General features: G+C 38.8%; 1 protein-coding gene across 1 annotated transcript; it reads left to right on the top strand.

Annotated features, from left to right (window-relative positions):
• The first annotated feature begins 4,291 nt into the window (after window positions 1-4,291).
• LOC140940040 (uncharacterized) lies at window positions 4,292-20,438 on the top strand. Its single transcript, XM_073388917.1, has 7 exons — window positions 4,292-6,159; window positions 11,303-11,356; window positions 14,496-14,773; window positions 15,236-15,364; window positions 16,307-16,431; window positions 17,275-18,326; window positions 19,498-20,438. The coding sequence occupies exons 1-7, from the start codon at window positions 4,482-4,484 to the stop codon at window positions 19,662-19,664; spliced, it is 3,483 nt and encodes a 1,160-aa protein (XP_073245018.1). The 5' UTR covers window positions 4,292-4,481; the 3' UTR covers window positions 19,665-20,438.
• The last annotated feature ends 823 nt before the right edge of the window (window positions 20,439-21,261 follow it).

Below are 21,261 nucleotides of genomic sequence, written 5' to 3'. Positions count from 1 at the left end.
AATAGTAACAAATTGAATAAATGAATAACGCCCGTTTAAAGCCCGACTAGCTTAATGTCGTTTAATCTAGGAAAAACGGAACTAACAGGTCTTTCAAGACTTTTAAAAAGTCAAGTGTAACTTTGTTATTATAAGAGTTTCATGATCAACCTTTTACCGGTTATATGCTCTTGTAAATTAATAAACAAGATAACAGAATTCAACATCTGTTTCAGGTTTTTCTCCTAAAAAATGCGTTACGGACTCTTGAATCTCCTGCTTGCCATGTCTCAGAAAGAGAGGAAACGCGGTATCCTGCAGCGAAGATTGCAATCACTGTTAGGCTTCCGTGGTTATGTGCTTTCCTTTTCTTCTATCTTGAGGGCGCGGAGAGACCGGTGGCAGACGCGATTAGACCAATTTCGATATATTAAAATTCATTCTTGTTTCCCAGGCTTTAGGGAATAAAACAAAAGAAATTATTGCTGAGCCTTAAGATGATTTCTCTTCTTCTATTCCCCCAAGCCTCGGAACCAAGTATGAATTTCAATACATCGAAATTGGTCTATTTCTCTTGATTCCGGTCAATGGTACACTCTCTCTCAATGCGGTGTTTCACGAGGTCCTTGCTTAGACCCGCTGTTATTTATGATCTATACCTGCAAGCTTTTTTGAGGTCTTGCGTTCGCATCTCGTCTTCTGCGCATGCCTAAGCTGATGACAGGCTGCCCTGGAGAATTGCATCCGAGATCAGTGTTCGTACATGGATGAGATAAGATGTGCTGTGATTTATTTAATTATTATTTATTTATTTAATCGCTTTCACCATGGTTACAGTATTATGAAAAGAATAGGATTAAATATACATTTGGACAAAATTACGAGAAGGCGGGACGATGGTGAGGGACACACAACAGAGGGAGGCTCCAAATTAAGTGTGCCCTTAAGAAAACTTCCGAAATACTAACTATGTTAAATCGACAGGAATTGTAAATATTGTTTTGAATGAATTGTTTTTTTTCTTTTCTTTTTTCAAGCGAATTAATTGTAAATAGGATTTTAATAGTTAGCATTGTTGTCATATTTTTAGTTTTTTAGTTTTTAATTTGCAAACAACACGATATAATTTAAAATTGTTACATTGAAAACATTATAAGAAGTATAAAAATCCTATTTCAAGGTACTATAAGAGCGGTTTTTCAATCCCGCAGCCGTAAAAAGTGTCAGTAGCACCAGTTGCCAGCTAATAGAAGATTACATAGCCTGCTGCACTTGTTGCAGCAAATCCTTTATTAGTGACGTCATAGTTTGTACAAAAAGCAGCGGAGTAGAGCATTCCAGAGTTCAGCAATACGGTTAAAGTAACTAAATTGACAGAGACTTTTGTTCTTAGGCCATCGTAGTTTGATCAAAAATAAAACACAAACAGCTGTGACCGCCTTAATCCCGTTAATCTCCTTAATAGCTCTCAAAGATCCAAAGTCATTCACAAAGCTTGTTGTTGGTATTGTAATGATTTTTACATTGGTAAAACTAAGCGACGGCTCCATGCTAGGAAGACTGAACACTTCAAGTCCCTGACAAAAACTGATCACTCCTCAGCTATTGCTGACCATGTCAGAGCCACGGACATAACATTAAGTGAGATCACTTTGAAATCTTAGCATCTGGCAAAACAGAAAAAAAGATTATCACTGTAAGATAAAAGAAACATTATTTATAAAAGACCTTAAGCCAGCTTTTACTGTCAACAATCAGAAGTGAAAACCTGATGCTTATTAGCTCTTTAATTGCCTTTTGTATTCATTACTGTTAAGAATTTATTAATTTCTTAATCTCATTTCTAGACCCCTTGTAAATTTTTAAATATATAGTCTCGTCATTTTCTTTAACGGTCATTTAAGCAGTGATCACTTTTAAAAATGTAAGTTTATAAAACGTCAAGTTTATAAAAATGCGAAAGTTCACTTTGTCGCTCAGCCATTGGTCAAGCCAGTTGTTTGATTTACGCCCGCCTTCATCAACTGACCTTCCCTTCTGTTGCTAAATCAGCCTTACGGCGCGGACGGATTTTCTAAAGATCGGGCAGCCGTCAAGAGCTGGTTACCGGAGAATCAAGGTTGGTGAAGCTGCTGTTACAAATGTGTCACGTCCGCAAGGAAGTCTGGGGGCTTAGTTCAACTCTCACGCGAATTCATATCCAAGAACTTCGGCGGCGCTTTCTACTATCTCTATCACGTTCGTCGTACCAGAAAAAAGCCTCTCTCTACTCACAGTGAACAGCTCGCAGAAGGAAAACTTTACTTCTAGATAACAGTGAACTCAGTGTTGCTGTATTATTCTTGCCTGTTTATTTATTTTTTATTTATTTATTTTTTTCACGCACAATGCACTAAACTTCCGGAGAAGTTAAGAAAAATTAAGCTGCATGAAGACACAACTCATAGCTACGGAGGAGACTAACTAAGACAAGAACGTAATTCCATCGACTGGTTTACTAAAAAACTGTAATCTACATACAGCAGCACACTGGTCCACTGAAGTGAGTACGTCCCACCTCCTCTCACAGCCACAAGGGCTAAGAACGAAGGGCTGTTGAACGGGTGCTACTACAAGAACCAAGAGACAGCTATCGAGGAAATGGAACCAAAGGCGACAGAGGAATCGTATCCCCCAGCCAATCTCGACCCAGAGCTCTTCTGCGCTTGTAGAGGAGAGAGATCAAGAGCACGCGCATTCCCGTAAGCACTGGGGTCGAGAATGATCTGCCGGCCTGGCCCGGGTTGCTCGAAGCATGGTTAGTGCTAACCAGCGTTAAATACCATGGAAACCTATACATTTTGATACCTCTTAACCAACGGTTAGCGCTTACCAGGCTTCGAGCAACCGGCCCCAGTACTTTACACACGCGCACAGTGGCACAGATACATATATAACATATGGAGTGTTTTCACTCACGTTGCCAGCATCTATGCAAATTTATCGGAACAAAAGAAAGCGTTTGCATAAGAAAAGAGTTCAACTCCCACAGGATTGGTTTGGGACATCAACATGGCCGCCGTTTCATTGTTTTGGGACACCAATGTGGCCACCGTGACGTCATGTGAAAACGCTCATAGCCGAATATAGCCACTTGCGAGTTCTAAAAACTCTCACTTTCAAAACGAGACTAAGCGCAAAACCTTTCTAGTGAAAATTAGTTTTATTTGCATGAGAATGAAAGATCATTTTCATAACAATGGCTTTGCACTAAGCCTTGCTTTGAAACAGAGACGTGAGACAATTCGGAAATGGCTCGGTTAGGGCGCCTATCTCTCCCCAGTCGATTTTCCTGTTTTCCCGGGTAGTTAAGGAACAAGCCGTCAAAACAGCAGTAGGTCATTCCCTTTTCTTAATTATTAGCAGTTTTATTTGCTGATGCATTTTATCTAACTCAGTACAGGCGGTCAAAGCTATTTACGAGGCGATCGACATTGCGCACTTAATGCTGACGCGCAGCTTGGGGTCCGCCGTTATGTATCAAAAACGGGCCGGGGTAAAGCGGGCGGTTTATCTTCCAATAAAGTAGCTTAAAAAGCAGTAGTTGCTATAGATAAGAGTATTACGGCGTTAAACGCATCCTTATAAATGTATGACATTCTTGTTTTTGTCCCTGAAAAAGGTAACCATATCCATGATCACACCGGTGCAAGAAGCTTATACCGAAGTGTTTTCAGTCTTGCGCGTTGTCTTGTGTTGTTTTAATACCTTGTATTTAGCTACCACATCACAGACTCTGAAGTCAAAACATGGAAGATGGAAAAGCTCTTTGAGTGCGCAACCCTTAGAAGTTATTAAAGCCGATGACTATTAGAAATAACTCGGTCGAAATCGCAATGTATTAAAAAATATTAAAAGCTAAAAAACAAATGAGAAAAAAATAATAACATAAGACAGAAGGAAAGGAAGGTTAATTGAGTAAGTTAAAAACGTAGGTACCAACGATTAAGCCGAAAGCAAATTTCCATATTTATAGAAGTTTTCTTTTTACTTGATTTTCATTTGGCAGCAGATGGATGATCTCGGTAAGCAGCTTTAATATATCAAGTTTTCGGTCCTATTAAATTCTATCAACTCTTCTTAGAGCTTATCTTTTCTTTATCTTATTTTAATGTATTTCGCTAAGAAGCCTGGATAAAAATAACTCGAGGCGTAATTATGAATTTTGTCAAGGAAAAAAATAGGCTTTTTTCCTTTTACCAGATTGAATATCAGGAAGGATGTACGTGAGGTTAATTATTCAGTCGACCCCTGACGTCATAAAATGAATAATTTACAAGGATTATAGAAGCAATATGGCGGTTGGGCGATCCATTCATTCTTATTTACACGGCGTGATCTGTCGATTTGGAACAACAATAATGAATCTATCTAGCTTCAGAGGTGATTGTTTTGTCTTCCAGTACACCCTTCAGAACGGGGCGACGCCTTGAAAACAAAGTTTACTCCAGGAAGACGAAAACATGGCTTCAGATGTTGAAAGGAATTGTTGTGGCGCGAACAATAACATAAATTTAAGTCCTCTGCCGCATGGCTTTCCCAGCGGAACGTCTACGATCACGGACTGTGAAGTTTTGATTGAGAGCGAGTTTTTAGAGCTAGATAACCAGCTTCATTATTCTAAGACAGTTCATATTTTATTGACGGACGAGTTTGTTTTTGTGAAAGAAATGCGCGACAGACGAGATTCTGAAGCGTATGTCCTGCAGCACGAGTCGGGGAAAACAGTTTCAAAATTTCGACGCTCCGACGTAGTAATCAAAGTTTGCGACGGCTGCGCTTTTACTTTTAAAGCTAAGTGGAGCAAAGAGACATCGGTATGGAAAACGTACGAGCTTTGCGGCAAAGATGAAGTATGGCCCAAGTGGTTGCGAAGTTTCAACGTGCAAGAAACTCAGGGGCTTCAGATGATTCCGTCTGATGCCATCTGCGAAATTGGCGACGACTCTGATTCCGATGACTATAGCGAAGACGATGATAGCGAAGATATTCAAATACCAGAGTACACTTTAACGTTGGCTGTTGATCGAACTATCTCTACATGGTCTGTGTCATTGCTCAACCCGAGCAAAGTCCGTAGACTAGCTATTTCACAACACCATCACGCCGCTCTTCCTAGTCTTGCAAGCTCCTGTGGAAGCGATCTGGAGGATATATTTGACAGTTTTAATGCTGGATCCTTGTGTAGATCTAATTCACATCCTCGGCTATCTCTTGTGAAGCCGTTCCGATGTCCATCGTTGCCAAATGTTGGTGAATTGGAGAACGTTCGCGTCGATGCCGATTTGAAGCCTGTGTCATGTAGAACTCGAGGGCATAGTACTGGAGAGGATCCAAAACTGAGATTAAACGCATCAACTTTGTTTTCCCGTGAGGGAGAAAGAATTGATCAAAATACAGCCCTGGCAACCTTACAACAAAGGGTGGAGGATCTGCGGTCGCATCCAACAAACCTGAATTTTGTGAGAGGGGGTAAAAGGGATGAGGCTACTTGGGAGTCCATGACCACGCCCAAGCACCGACGTAAGCATTCTCTCCAACAGGCCATGGGCAATGAGGCTAACCGTATACCTATGCCATCAGATAAACGAAGCCCTGTTTTAAACAACAAAAAGGATTTATTTGACGAAAATAAAAGGTCTTCTGGTAAACATGAGATCAAAACACGTAATCGTTCACTTAGTCCTAAAAAATCTTCAGCAGGGAACTCAGACTCATTGCCAGTTTCTAAAAGACCTGATTTTGCAGGTGTTGTTCAATCTGTGCTAGAAAAAGAAAACAAGACAAGTACCGCAAGACAATTAGATTTCAAAGATGACATGGCGGTCACTATGGAGGACGGTGATCAGCCACCGCGGAAAGAAAAAATCAAGAGATTCTGGTCAGTGCTTTACAAGAAGCGACCAAAATTACGAATGCATGTAGCAGAATCTGATGATTCCTTGAAAGAAAATCAAACCAGTATTAGAAATACTGAAAGCCGTTCATCAAGGGTTACTGATTCTGATTCTCATATTGGTCCTGGAGGAGGCACTCGCCGTGGAGGACTCAGTGGCAGTTTTACTACACCAAATCATAAAGTGTCATACTTAGCATCAGCTAAAGAAGAAGGAATTACAACACAAACTCAAAACAAACAAGGTGGGTAAAGTAGTCTCTGCATGGTTATTTCCTAAATTCTCATTACAATACTGTCAACTCACTTTATCGTAGACACCCTCCAGACTGCAAGATAGTGTCCTTAACAGTGAGGAGTCTGTAATTACAGGAACTTATTTGAGAGAAGCATCTACAGGCGTTTAGCTACTCTATGTTTTATTGGGGTTTTCGTAAAAGTGAGCTGTGAAGTGTCCCAAAGACCATAGTTGGCAGTATGCGATTTCAGTTTGAGAATTTAAGGACTTAGTCATCTCAGTAACTGTAGCCGGAAACTACTTTTTCTATATGACTTGAAAGGAGGAGTGGTCACAAAGCAAAAACATTAAAAATAGTAAAGGCACTTACAAGCCATAGGGCCTATGATATGGCCTGAGCTTATTCCATTCTCTGTAGCATGAAGCACCTGCATGTAGTAGTATTACCTCTCTCCCTTGGACGGGATGCAAGGCCATGGCAGGGTTGCTCCTAGAAGCATGCCACCAGTACCTATTTGTACACCTGGGGGAGGGTAGGTCTTCAAAATGAGGAAACAATGGGACAGAATGGCGTGAATGCAGACATCCCAAACCAAAATGTTAGGCCTTGTGAGGGAGGGTTTGCTGTTGCTTTGTCTGTCATTTCTGAGACTGCCTGTCACCTAGTGAGTTAGGAAAAATGTCACTGTCAAATTTTAGCAAAATGTTGCTGTCGGTTCAGCATAAATTTTTGTGTTACACAATTTTGGAATTTACATTAGATATACCGGTAGCACCTAGAAAGAAATAACCTTTCTCCCTGGATGGATCATTCTTCAGTGATACCAACATTAGAAAACAATAAAGAAAATAACAGCAAATTCAAGAAAATATTTTGAAATAATTGAAGAGAGATTGTTATTTCGCTACCAAAACAGCCAAAATATAACAGACATCAGATGTCGCTTTCACTAAAATAGATTGACACTGTCAGAATTCTTTCCTCCTTTTCTGTTGATGGTTGGTTCTGTCTGAGAAGTTTGCTGCCAGTTTTCAGGGCCATGTCACCTGTCACCTCCACTCCAGCAGGAATCAACAGGACTGCAAGCAAGTTGCTTGCAAAAAAAAAAAAAAAAATTCAACAGTTGTAACAACTAGTGCCTGATGTACGTCCTAGTTAAACTCTATTTAAACACCAGACAACAGCAGTTCCATGGATGCCTGATATTACAGTTCATTTTAAGCAATTGTCCCAGATACCACTATGTTTTCTGTATTGAGCATTTTATCTTAACATTTTACAATAACTTTGTCTCCCTGGATCTGAAAGAATACTCCGGGTTTTTTTCATTTTGTGTGTGTCTGATTTAATGTTAGGTTATTTAATTTAGATATGTTGTCACTGGCTATTAAAAATAGTAGTAACATATTACAGCATATAGACTGCTGTTAGCAAAGAACCATGCAAGAGTTTTGCTTTCTGTTTAGCTAAAGAGTTTGAATTCGTAACTTTGTTATTACCCTATTGATTGCAGCTCATTAGAGCATATTTTATTTGTCAAAATGTATTTCTTTTACGAAACATTTCAGAACTTTTAATTTAGAAAGAAAGTACATGTAATAATGATATTGTTTATTAAACACAAGCTTGATGTTGGTATGAGTTAAACCATACAGAGGGACTTTTCTTAGTGAATTTTGATATGCAGTGTAAGGTTATATTTTGGTTTCTGAGGAAAGTGAAGTGTTGAGCTGAAAAAATTCCAGTGTATCAATAGAACGTATCTTGTAATTGTCTCTTGAATCATTGATGTAAAGAAAAGGAAACTGTTACAAGAAGTAAGTATTCTGTCTTTATTAGAGAAATCGGTCTTTTTTAGTTATTTATTTATTCATTTTTGGCTTATTGCTTCTTATTAATCGCTTTACTGCTTTTGTATTGCTTCTTTGCTGGTTCATTGCCCCTCTATTGTTTCATTCATTTAGTTTGAATAATATTTTATTAATGCTGCCAGATTGCTGTTTTTCATGGTTGCACAAATGTAAAGACAAATGCAGCATTGTAGTATTTTGTTGTTGAATTTTTACCTCTTGTTTGATCTCTTGTTAGTGCATGCATTTTCTGACATTTTAATTTAAATGCAAAGTATAATGTTCATTTTTAATACTTTCTCTTCTAATAATGACCAAAGTAAAAAATTTACCAAAGAAATAAATTTCTTCTTTTTCTTCAAAAAAGTAAAAAAGTATTAATAGTACTATGCAGATGTTATGCTGAAGAGGTTTCATTTGAATGGTGAGGCCATTGGGATTTCATCTACAGACTTGAAAGTCAGATTGACTCATAATTATTCTTTCCTTACATCCTTTCCTTACATCAATGAAAATCAATGAAATAGTTGTGAGTTTTCACAACATGTCTTCCATTTGCCCTTGGCTCCTTTGTTCACACTCAGATTGTCGCTATTCTTCTCTAAGGTTGAGGCACATGTATTTAGATGCAGAGAGATGACATTGATAACCAAATCAACATTGGCAAAGGGAAATCAACCAAATTATTTTTAAAAAAATTTATGACTATTGTAGGAGTGACGAGCTTTACTACGTGGTTTTACTAACATGATAAATCCTTACAGCTATAAAATTATATGGGGAATGTCAAGGCTTGCGTTAGGTACAACATATTGGGAAAAAATTACCCTCTCCTAATAAATATAAATAAAATAGCTTTCCTGTTTCTCTATTTTATCCACATAATCCACCAAGGAAATATATTCTGTATAGTATTTACAAGTTTGTTTAATCTTCTTCCCTGTGGTATGAGACAGTATTTTTGCCAGTCATTTGGGTTCTATGTACACGTATATTTGTTTTGGATCCCCCAACTGTATTAGTAGATTTTTCTGTTAACGAGGTAAATGTTCCATGTTTGGCTAGCTAGCTGTATGCAACAGTCAGTGTATACCTAACTTTCCTAAAAATAAATATTAGTTAGAATTAAACATTTACTTGATGAGATTGAGGTTAAGTTGTGTGAAACTTTGTAATAACAATATTTAACTTAGAAATTGGCCTATACACTGTCATTCAAGTCTTTTTCTCAGGAATTGTTAAGTTATCTTGACACTCATGGCAAAAAACTCTCCAAATTTTTTTGTTCTTAATGGTATGTGACTGCACGTGCGGTAATCATTTGGATTTGGGGTATGCTTTTTTGAGCTCCAAATCTTATCAGTAGATTATTTTATCAAGGAAAAAGCCGTATGCCATTTATATTGAAATTTGTTAAAATTAACCGTTTAAGTGGTCACGTTAGCTTGCAGTTGTTTGAAACCATGCAATAATAATATATTTATTTCTCTTAAAATTGGCCTATATATTGTCTGTGGTCTTTTCCAAATATTTTTTTTTGTCTCAGGAATTGTCAAGATATGTTGAAGCTTAGGGCTAAAAAAGACTTCACTTATTAGGTTTTTTGTATTTAAGTATTCTAAGTGTTCCTGATCCTCAATTAGTGGTTAAGCCTAGATCAGGGAAGATGTTACATGCTGGCATTTTGTGGGCGATTCCCTGCAGACTGCGTGTTTAGGGTCACATTATGTAATGACATCATATCACCAGGAAGCCTTATTGAATGCCAATAATGTTCTCTCATGTGTGGTTGTAAGGGTCAGACAATACTGCCCTCTGTTCAGAAAAATAGACAGCACAAAATAATGTTGATTTTTGACGAGGGATATTTTGGAAAAATACTCAGTTGATTCTAACAGAACAAGTCTTGACTATATTATTGGCTAAAAATATGTTTTCATTTGCCTGTAATATTGATGTAAAGAAAGCAATACTAGACATGTTATGAAACAATGATGCACTTTGTAGGTGAAATCAATACTAGTAGATTCTAGCATTCCTGACAAGATTAAATGCCACATGTGTGAGGTCATCATCCGGATGTATGGTGTATAAACAAACTTAGTTAGTTGCCGGTTTCACTCTGTACCAAGCACAATTCAGCCCATTCTATTTCTTTTTCGTATGCTTCAACAAGCCACTTCTTTCAATATGGATTCTTAAGATAAGAGCTTTGCTGTCCAATGTTTGAAAGAGATATCTTTAGCTCGTTTTCCCTAAACAATATCAAGAGTCTTGGAGGCATTAGCATGTGGTCTGGGTCAAAGAAGAAATATGTCCTCAACCAGTCTTGTGTGGAGCTTTTCAGGGATCCAACTCTTTACCAAACTCCTTCCAAACACAAAGAGAATCCGTTTTGTTTTTCCATTCCTGCTTCTTACTTCAATTTTGATTTTGGAAAAGGTAAGGAATTTCTTTAATCAGTTTCTTCATTCAGAACAAAATTGTAATTTTACTGAGACAGAACAAGACAATATGATTCCTTGGTATTGTTATTCCAAGGAAAAGTGGAATTTGGTCATTTTGTGTTGTTTCTTTATCAATGTGACATCTAATCCATGTTTTTCACTGTGTTTTCTATTTTTTCTTTGTTGTTTGTAACATAAATATTATGGTGTAGACAATTCATGTTTACAGTTGATGGAATTTGTGTCAGAGGCTTGTACTTATCTCTTAGCATGGCATTCTCATAATTACCTCAATGTCGCATAGCTTGTCTAGAGTTACAATTTTTAGATCATGAATATTATAGTAATTCCTTGAACAGCAGACATCTTTGCTCGATAGTCTCTGGAAATTCTAGCCTTCTTCTTTAAAGTCTTTGTCAATGTTTTGTCACCTAGGAGTTATAAAGATATAGCAAAGGAAAATCAATATTATCCCTACTGACCTATTTTTGTAAATAGTGCTTTAGAAGTAATAAATTATTATCAAATTATTAATGCTACCTTAGAACTTTTATTAAACCTCATATCACAGTTCATACCTAGTTGCACTCCAAATTTAGGTTCATTTCTAATAACTTATTTCCATTGCCTTCTTTAGTTTAAGCTTAGTTTAAAAATCCACTGTACAAATAACAAGAAGAAAAATAATGAAAAAATAAATTAAAGTACAATATTATTGGTAAATGAAGGCAGTACGGAGAAACTGAATTCCCATAAAGAATCTTAATTTAACCGCTTAAATAATGTATTTACTATATCTTTGCTTGTTTTAAGGCATATGCAAATATTTCTGATGTTTTTTTTTTTTTTCAGATATAACATCTGTTGACATCACTCCTGTTGGGAAGTCACATTTCTCTTACAGTGGTAAGTGAGGTTCATTTTGTCTTATGTAAGGCGAAGGAAGAAGATAATTACCTGTTCCTGCTACACAGACTAAATCCGCCTGTGAAAATCTTACTTTTTGTATCATTTTTGATCAAAATAAATAGATAAATTGTAAAAGAGCAGAAGTAAGATATCAGCATCAGTAATTACTAATAGATAAAGCTTGCCATGGAGTTTTAAAAACAAAGGAGTGGGAAAGTGTTGGATTCCAGCACTTAAAATCAAGAAGAAAACACCAAGTAGAAATTTTTGCTGCCATCTTATATTTTCTTCTTTAGCTTAATTCTAGCATTTTTTTTTAGCGAATATACATACCCAAAGATATAATAAGGTCTCACGTATCATTAATATTCATTTAAGGTTAGTTGCCTTGGCCTTGATAATTTGGTGTCATTAGCCATCTGATTATTCTGAAACTTTAAGTACATGATGGAGTTGAATCTGAAGTATCTGTAGCTTTTAGGTTAACTAAGGCTTTTAGAGCAAGATGCAATGTTCAAATTGCAACTTTGTCGTTGTTTTGTTTTTTTATTCTTTATCAATGCCCTTTTGGTGAAATGGATTTCAACTTGGTCAAAAATTTTTAAAAAATAGGGGTTGATTATTTATTCATAAGATCTAAGGCATCAGAAGGTAAAGCAATCATTATTTAATTCAGAATAATCTGCTATGTTAGCCAATTCATGCGACTTCGGTCGTGCAGAACTCCTTTGGTTTACCGTGCTGAATAAATTGTTTCTAGATGCTTCTCATGTAGAGAACTTAAAGTTTCTATTGTACTTCAAGTTTTGCCTAATTTCAGTGAGCTGCACAATAGTTTGTGCAAGCTGGATGAAATCCTGAAGTTTCACTGATACGATAGCCAAAGTAGCGCCAATAAGCAGCTGTATTTTTTCAAAAAATTTTGTTATGACCTTGGTAGTTATCATTATCTTTTATTATTATTTTCTAGTTTGAGTGATAGTTTTAAGCCTAAGGCGTAACAGCCCAGGTTAATTTTTTTGTATTATGTTTAGGGCCTTGAACTTTCTTCAGCTTAGACGTTTTTCGTTGCTGACAAAACAAAATACGTGACTTTTCTCCATTTTTGCGAAATATTTTTAACGAATTGTATCGTTTTCTTTTTTAAAAAAGCTGTATGGAATTTTCTGTGGTTATAGCCCAGCACCCCATATACGAATCAGTGATCCATCTCTAATTCTAATCTATGCGAGATAAAAGGCCTCTTTCCGCGCCATCTTTCTAGCAAATACTTCATAGATGCATATTTTTGTTATTCCTTCTTTCCAGGAAATAACCTTCACTGGGGCAAGAAAAGGGTATATTTTAGTTTCTCCACTTTTGTCTGAGTTTAAATGACAGTTTTGTGGAAAAAAAATTCACATGTTGCGTGACTTTTGATGGTGGCTGCTTTGTCTTGTGGTAAGATAAGGCAAAATGCCAGTTTGAGCCAACTTCCGCTCTCTCCGTTATGTTCGACCTTTCTTCTGTTCTCCCGTCAAATAGCGTCATTCGGTAAACAGGATTAAAAATCCCGTTGTTCGCCAACTAATTATTCTCGTATCCCTTAGAAATATGAACAACTTCTGTTTTTTTTCGTGACGTAAGAATTTTCAAGATCGTTCTATTCAGATGACAGCAGGCATCTTAACTATTGTTATTCGATTTCCTCCCTTTTGACTGACTTTTTGTCTCTCTTCCAAGTCTTAACAATAAAATTAATAGTTCATTGCACAGACCAGTACCGCTTGATCCAATAATGTCTACTGTTGTTTTGCTGCTTCATCCCGTAGTTGGACGACCTCGCAGTAAGTTTATTTATAAATCTCTACTTGCTATTTGGTCTTTTAACGTTTGTGGTCAGACATTTTGTCATTAAGTTATTCAAATCGAAAACTATTACCTTTCGGCGGCCGTAGAACTAATTGCTCTTGCCAAAAATTTTTTTAGTCGAATTGTTGTTCTGATCAGACGAGCCAAGTGGAGTTTTTTTTTATTTGGGAGAGACTTCCTTGTGTTATCATTCGCTTGGCATTTCAAACACGGTATTTTTCCCTCTCCCTATTTTTTTTCCGATTTACCGCAATTTCCTTCCTTTCCAGTTTACTCGAAATCTTTATCCTAGGCGAGTCACGTAGGAATCGAACTGTACAAGTACTGTTGTACAGCGTGGAATTTAGGCCCAGCTTGGTTGCTTAGAACAACTTAGACGATCCCTTGTGAAAAAACGTTCATATAGTGGAACCAGGATCCCGCCTCTCTTGGTTATGTCAAAGAATCAACATCATTACACAACAGTAATGTTCAAAACCGTTCGTTTATTATCTCCTGAGACCTGTATCAAGCCGACCCGTTATTAAGCCTAAACCCTGTATCAAGTTACACAACGTCAATAAATCTCAACTTTTACTTCCAATATTTTTTGCAAAAGCGACTTGAATAAAGTGGACAAGACCTGCGCGACACTAGCGAGTGTACTGTGGACGTCCACTTGGTACATATTTCGCCGTGCGTTTTATTTATATGCTCATACTTAATCAAGGACAGACGTTTTGACCGACCGTCTTGCACAATATAGATGACGGCACAGTATTATCTGAGGAGTTGATTCATGCAATCGACAGTTATAACTTCTTTTCATGTACAGAGCGAAAAAAGAAGGTTCTAGGTATGATTTCACATGGAAAATATCCCAGCGTTCGGACGAAAAAGTGCCACTGCTCAGCTCTTCAATTAGTTTCTTTCTATTAATTGAAATTCTTCAGTCCGTTGGTGGTCTTTTTTCCACTAGCATTAATTGCTGGGGACGCAAGCGGCGGCCACAAGCAAGGCTTTTTTATAGAGCGTCTACACTAGCCTGCGAACCAAATTGTTGATCATGTTGATACCGCGGCATTGCCGGAAGCACTTAACTGGAGCTAAGCTAGGGCGTTTATCGCTTTTCCTTTGTAAATTAAAGCGATTCCGACTTCAAAACAATTTGATTATGCACGCACATTTATAAAAAGCGATTTTTAAAAACAAACAGCGACGCCGGCTGCTTGAGGCAGCACGCAAGAGATGCGAGTTTCTTACGATGTGTTTGTTAACGTTTGAATTCGTTTATCCCTCATTGTAGGAAGTATGAGAAAGAAAAGGCTAGTCAAGAAAATCCTATCGCCTATCTTTAAATCAAACTCCCAAGAAGAGGAATTTAGTAACCAGGTCACTAGTCCAGCAGGCGAGGCTCCTCAGACCCCTGAAGCCGTCGATGGCATCCTCCCAGATCTCTCTCCGCGACTGGTTGATATAGATGCATCACTGTTCGCGCGGGAAATCACGCTCATTGATAAGGAGCTTTTCATTAGGATTCCGTGGCCAGAGCTAGCGAACTGTGGCTGGATGACGAAAGACAAGGTAAAGTGCCTTTTCATACGAAAAACAAGTTCACACCTATGGGTGCTGGGGTCCGTTTCTCGAAAGTCCCGGTAACTTTTCGGGCCCGAATCAGAATCTGAAGAAGAAGAGTGCGGGTCCTAGCCAATAAACCAGTACTTTTTGTTGTGTTAATCGATCGTTTCAACATATTGCTTGCAAAGCTGTTGAAACCTTGATCTTGAATGTAAAGAGCAACAGCTTTTCTGGCCCACCAGTTATCGAGTCTCTAGAGAACGGGCCCCTGGACTCGAAATCCGTTCGAGTCCCGCACGGAATCTTGCAAGTAAGGAAAATCTATTTTCGCGCTCATTTCGCTAATTTGGCACAGGTAAAGTTCAACTTCTGAAACAGGCCTTCCTTTTGTTTACGAATATTTTAAATTATGTTATTGACTTGTCTTCTTAAAAGTGTATTTAATGCGATTTTTGGATCCCATTTCAGTACGTCACCTCGCCAAACGTGATGGCGATGGTAGAGTTCTTCAACCGCGTGGCACTTTTAGCAGCTTCTGAAATTTTAGCCCAAGACACAACTTGCGGACGAGGGAGGGCGATTTCTAAAGTTATCCAGGTATTTATCTACAAGTTTATATAACCATGCTTCTTGGGAGACTCACTACGCTTTTTTTCCTTGTTGCTCGCGCTATTTCCACCTGCGCTTCACTACTAATCGCTTAGAACAGGCTTGTAATAACACTGTAATCTGATAAATATTGTCCAAATCCAATTTTGCCACCGGCAACACTTTTTCCGCCTTTAATCATAACTATAAAAAATTCTTAAATCTGATTGGCTATTAACTCTTCTGATTTCAGCACTAATAGGACAGTGTAATAGGATAGTACGCGTCAGGCCCACGTAATAGGCCATTTCCGAGTTCCCCGGGCCTTTGTATCAAAGTGAGGTTAAGTGCTCCGCCCTTGATATGAAAAATAATTTTCATTCTCATGCAAATAAACCTCATTTTCACAAGAAAGGTTGTGCGCTTGGCTTTATTTTGAAAGTGAGGGTTTTTGGAACTCGGAAGTGGCCTATTGGACAATACGCGCTATTCTGCACGAGCTTTTGAATGGCTTTTTATTTGTTCTTATAGCAAAAAAACTCTAGGAAGATCCTGTGTTTCAATTTTGGAAAAGCTTAAGACATCACAAATTTTGTTTTAGTGTCGTCTAATTCTGTCTGATATCATACCCGTGATTAAACGAAACGGATTCCCCCTTACGCGGTCGTCCGATTTTGTTAATCACTGGTATGATTACAGATCGAACTGGATTCCGCTCAGTCCTATGACCATTATTAATTAAACCCGGTTTTGCAGCTTTTCCGCGCTTTTCCTTTCACATTATCTCTCGTCCATTGTAACCGATTTCTACTGTTTGTTTGTTCTTCTTGTTGTTGTTCCTTATTTTATAAAGCGTGTGTATTTTCAGCTATAAAGATCCTGTTTGACTGAAGTCGCGAATATCTTAAGAAACTAATGATTTACGTTGTTTCAACCCCATTTTGTTTCTAGATCGCCGAAAAGTGTCATCTTTTAGGAAACTTCAATTCATTAAAAGCTTTGTTGGCTGGTCTCCAGTCCACGCCGGTCTACAGATTAAGAGAGACCTGGAAAGAAGTACCTTCAAAAAGAAAAAAGTAAGCCACCCTTGCCATTGGATAATTAACTATTTTTTAGACCAGTGGGAAGGGAAGTCTTTGTAACGGTAATGTTCTATCGTACCGAAAAGTTCCGAAAGTGACAACCCTTGGGAAAAAACGCCCCCCCCCCCCCCCGGGGATAATAGCAACCCAAGAATTGACTCTCCCCTTAGGGACGGACCATTAGAAAAGTTATGGGGGGGGAGGGGAATTTTTGAGCCGCAAGAATTTTTTTTCGTTATCATATTCCTTGTATGAATTTTTTTTAGGCCGTAGCATGAATATTTTTTAGGGTTAATTGGCGTGCACGAATTTTTTTTCATTTAATTTTGCCTTGCGCGAATATTTTTTTTGTACTTCGCCCGCCCCCCCCCCCCCCCCCCCATAAGTTTTCTAATGGTCCGTCCCTTATTTGTCAATACTCAGAAAGAGAGAACTCAAAGATCGGCTGAAATACTCATCACAGACAGATAATTGTAAATGGCTTTAACTCAAAGATAATGAACGTCAGTGGCTTGATCTAAATACTTGTTTTGCTTGAAAATTCATTTTGTGTTTTAAAATTGTCGTTCTTAGGTCTTTAAGTTATCCGTTATCGGTTATTCTCGGTTACTCAGAGTTTCAACATTTATAAAGCGAAATTTCACGAAGGACATTTGTGCTGACGTTACTTTGATTATGTCTTAAAAGTTACCAGTTCCCTGAAAATAACAAACCTCTCAAAAGTAACCCCATGCCCCATCCCCTCTGCCGAAGGTAGCGATTCTTGTTGTTGTTGTTGTTGTGGAGTTCTTGTTGTGGCTGATAGCATATTTATTGTTATTTCCTTGCCTTTCTTAGGAAATTTCGTGACCTGTCCATTCTCATGGGAGAAAGCGAAAATTTTTCCTTATACCGCTCAGAACTGTCCAGCTGTTTAGGGAATGGTGCGTGTTTGCCATTCCTTGGGAATTTCCTGACTGAAATTGCACAGACAAACACTTATCTGGCTTACAGAAAGAAAAGAACGTTGGCGAGAGGAAAACAGTCTCCTCATATACAGAGGACCTCTGTGAAGATCGACCGCACTGATGGAGCTATGATAAATGGGGAAACTCCGAGACGGAATGGAGTGACTGCACACAGAAGCGACGAAGACGCGTCTCCGCGTAACACGCGTGAGAAAGGAAATGTAACGTCAGAATCGAGAGATAAGCGTCACGCAAAAGTTAAGCGGACGCCGTCACGCAGCAAACTATTCAAATTTCGACAAAGCATCAGTGACAGTGGTGTTATGTTAAATCGCAGTAGGAACAATAGTGCTGAAGTTTTGGATATTCCTGATGGTAACTTACAAAACGGACTTAATGCGAGTACTGATTCAGTCATCACCAGTACAAACTCCCTTAACGAGAACTCGAGCCCTCGTAACGTTACCAGTGGTAACTGCAGCGTGCGCACGCCCAGTAGACCTTCACTATTTAGGAGGTTATCAGAAACATCACCTCCTAAACAGAACGGATCACCTTTATCACTCAAAACACCGAAGAGGAGATTGTCAGAGACTAAAACAGGAGAAACACGGCGCTCGTTTCTCAAGGGACTTGTCCGAAGGACTCCTAGCAGTCAGTCTGTGAAAGAAGGTCGAGTATCGCGAGGACCATCTTCGGAAAAGCTTACAATGAGTCTCAGCACTCTTTCGGTGCAGACCGAGACCTCGAACAGTATGAAAGCGTTCGCGGATAGACTCGCCAAATCTCAAAGTAGTCCATCTGTCAAAGAAGATGTCCTAGGCGGGAGACTCAGTCCTGACTCTCTCAATAGATCACCTGAGGTCAACGTCAAACGCTCGTCTAGTCAGAACTCATTGGTGGAGGATTCGCCAAATGCTAGTAATTACGATATACAATCAGGTTAGTTATCAAACAGAATTGTTATCTTCATAAATAGGGACTGCCATTGGTTGATTCTTGGTCACGTGGCCTTGACTAAATTCAAATGTATCCCGATAGTAATACAACAGCACGTGATCGAAGCATGGTAAAAAGTGGCGTGAGAGAACACTGCCAGTTTTCACTTTCGTTATGAACACAACAAGACAAATATGCAGGAGCCTCAAGCTTAAAAGCAACGATTTTCGAAGTTGTCCAAGAAGAGAAGCAGCAGGTCGAAAAAGAATCACCGACATTTTTTTCAGTCATTCACTCTTTACTCTTTGTCACGGTTTAAGTTAAAGTCTAGGAATATAACAAAACCCTTCCGTCTCGGGAAACATTAGGACTCTCGAGAGTACAAGACTGTTTCTTAGCTAACCAATCAAATTACGTTTGTGTTTTCTCGACCAATCAGATGCGCTTTTTCGCTTGCATCTACCCAAATGCTTTCCCGCGTTTCTGACTCCACCTCTTTCTCTTTCGCTTTTCACAAGCTAAGTGTTGTGTCAGCGCATGTTTTTCTTTTTGGGAAAAATTTCGGAAAGGCTGAGCACCAACTTTTGGCTCTGAGGTTTCTGTGGCTCTATTTGGTTACTAATAAAAGCGCTACTTGGTTAATGGTTACCTATCAAAACTTACTCTCATTACACCAAGTATGTCAGAAACTCTTATACTCAAATCTGGCTCCCAGTCTCCTTGAAGTCTCTGGAGGGAGGAATATCTTATTAGAGAGCTTTAGATTCTAAGACTAGGTCGACGACGAGGACGAAATTCTCTCAACACTAAGTAGCGCGCGCTCGTGGACCAGCGTTATTTTGGCGGGAAAACGTGATAGCCGTTGTCATTCTGCTACGAGCTTTAGCGAGAATTACGTAGTAGCGGAAGCCAGTTATCAAATTTTAGAAGTTTTATCATTTTGCGATCGGGAGAGGGCTAAACCTCCCTTAATAAACCGTTAACTTTTCTGGTGGAAAAAAGTTTAAATGATACTTTCCGGGGTGTCTCTTTCTCGAGAAAACGCGAAAAAACGTTTTAGTTAAATCTCGTTGTCGCAGTCGTACTCGTCCTTGAATCTAAAGGTCTCTATCGCCATCACTCCCGATTTTCATTTCAAATCTTTTTTAACGATCCTTGCTTGTTGTTATTTCAGGGACAGAGAAACAGTTGTGGGCGTACCAGATTGCATCTATCCAATATGACTTTGTAAGCCGACCCTTTGTGCGACACTTCCTTCTAAACGCTTCTTTTAATTCCGAAGAAGATAACTACAGACTGTCACTGAAACGAGAATCCCCGACCAGAAAGAGTGACAGCTGACTAATTCGTACGACGGGCTGGAGCAAGTATCAGCTGAACCCTTCCATGCATGTTTTGCTTCTGGAAGACTTCGCTACCTCAGCTCTTCTCATTGCAATAAATCTAAATCTTCTTTCTTCTTTCCCTTGGTTCATGGAAAAAGTAGTTTGTGGTTAAACAATATAATAGTTTGATGGTACATAAAAAAATACTCTCATATGGTATTGTAGGTTTTTGAGTTTAATTTTTGCATTCCCCTACTCGCGAGAAAAAGATCCAAACGAAAAATTCATCACAAAATTATGTCTTCTAAAATTGAGATTTTATAGGTGATGACATAATTTGACATCGCGAACTGCAAATGTAACCATCCTTGAGTCCCAGTAGAATGGTAAAATTTACAAAGGTGTATATATTACGTCTTTTTCTTGGTAAACGCCGCTAGTAATCGAAACTGAACTGAACAGAAATCTCAGACATTTGTTTTCGTGTCCATCGAGACTATACATTCGACTTTAGTAAGGTTATTTATTTTAAAATAATTTATAACGTTAAAACAAAGATATTTTAATTTAATTGGATGGTATTTTTACATTGAATGTATCGCGAACGGATCCTTTGGATTTGCGCATATCACTCTCTTTATTCGTCTATTTTAATTCAAGTCCTCGTGCCTTCTCTCCATACAACGCTTATGTTGTGTTTTTAAGAAATTGTAAATAATCACATAGATCAAATTATCTTAATGCTACCACCCAAAAGAATAAAGTCATTAAACGATGATGTTAAGACCAGCGTTGATGGCGTTAGGTACCCTCTATCTTTACAGGTGACAGGAGGTGCAATCTCTTGTCCAGGGGCCAGTTGCATAAACAACGTCAGGCGTAGCAGTCTAGCCTGTTCCATGCGCCAAGATAGTGAGGAAAGCTGATCGAAAGTTGAGGGAAAAGCACGTGGGAGCTGGGGAGAGACAGGATAGTGAGTGTGTAAGCATTGTTTTCAATACCTCATTCCGGTATACCAGCTCTGGGAGTACCCTATAACCCTATAATTGGTCAATTTTGATGTTTTACGCTAACACTGACGTCAATCACTTGGCTTCGCGCGTAGAGTCAAACGTTTGAAACCCTCCTGCACCGCACATTTTGACACGAGAGACAGTCTTCTGGAAGTTGGCAGACTGAGGTATTTAAAAAGATCCTAGCAGGCTCTCTCCTTTTCTCCTTCCGCAGTTTTTCGCTCGTTTGCTTTTTCGCGGCTCACCCGTTTTTTTCGCTCGCCTAGCCGAGAAGGGAACTGGAGAGACTTACCCCTCTCCGACTCGTTTGCCTTGTTCTCTGGCACATAGCATGCCCGCGCGCGCCTTGCCAGCAGACTAAACGTCTGGGGCCCGACGTCTGGCGTTAATGAAGCAAGTCGGAATGGCAAGTCGTCAGACTTGATGTACACTCTAGTCATCCCGTAAATAGTTTCTCCACCCGTGTTGTTGGGGAGAGTAAGCCTGCATGCAGAAGTCTCCTATTTTCCTTGTTACTCGCTGAAAAGGGAAGTCAGTGTATAAGACCTGGTTTCCCAAAATTTTGGGAAAGGGCTGCGATTGGTTGCCTCACAGTGGGCA

Source organism: Porites lutea, chromosome 6, assembly GCF_958299795.1.
Source record: "Porites lutea chromosome 6, jaPorLute2.1, whole genome shotgun sequence".
Classification (NCBI taxonomy): Eukaryota; Metazoa; Cnidaria; class Anthozoa; order Scleractinia; family Poritidae; genus Porites; species Porites lutea.
The sequence above is the reverse complement of the archived record's forward strand: the minus strand, read 5'-3'. Positions and strand labels throughout refer to the sequence as shown.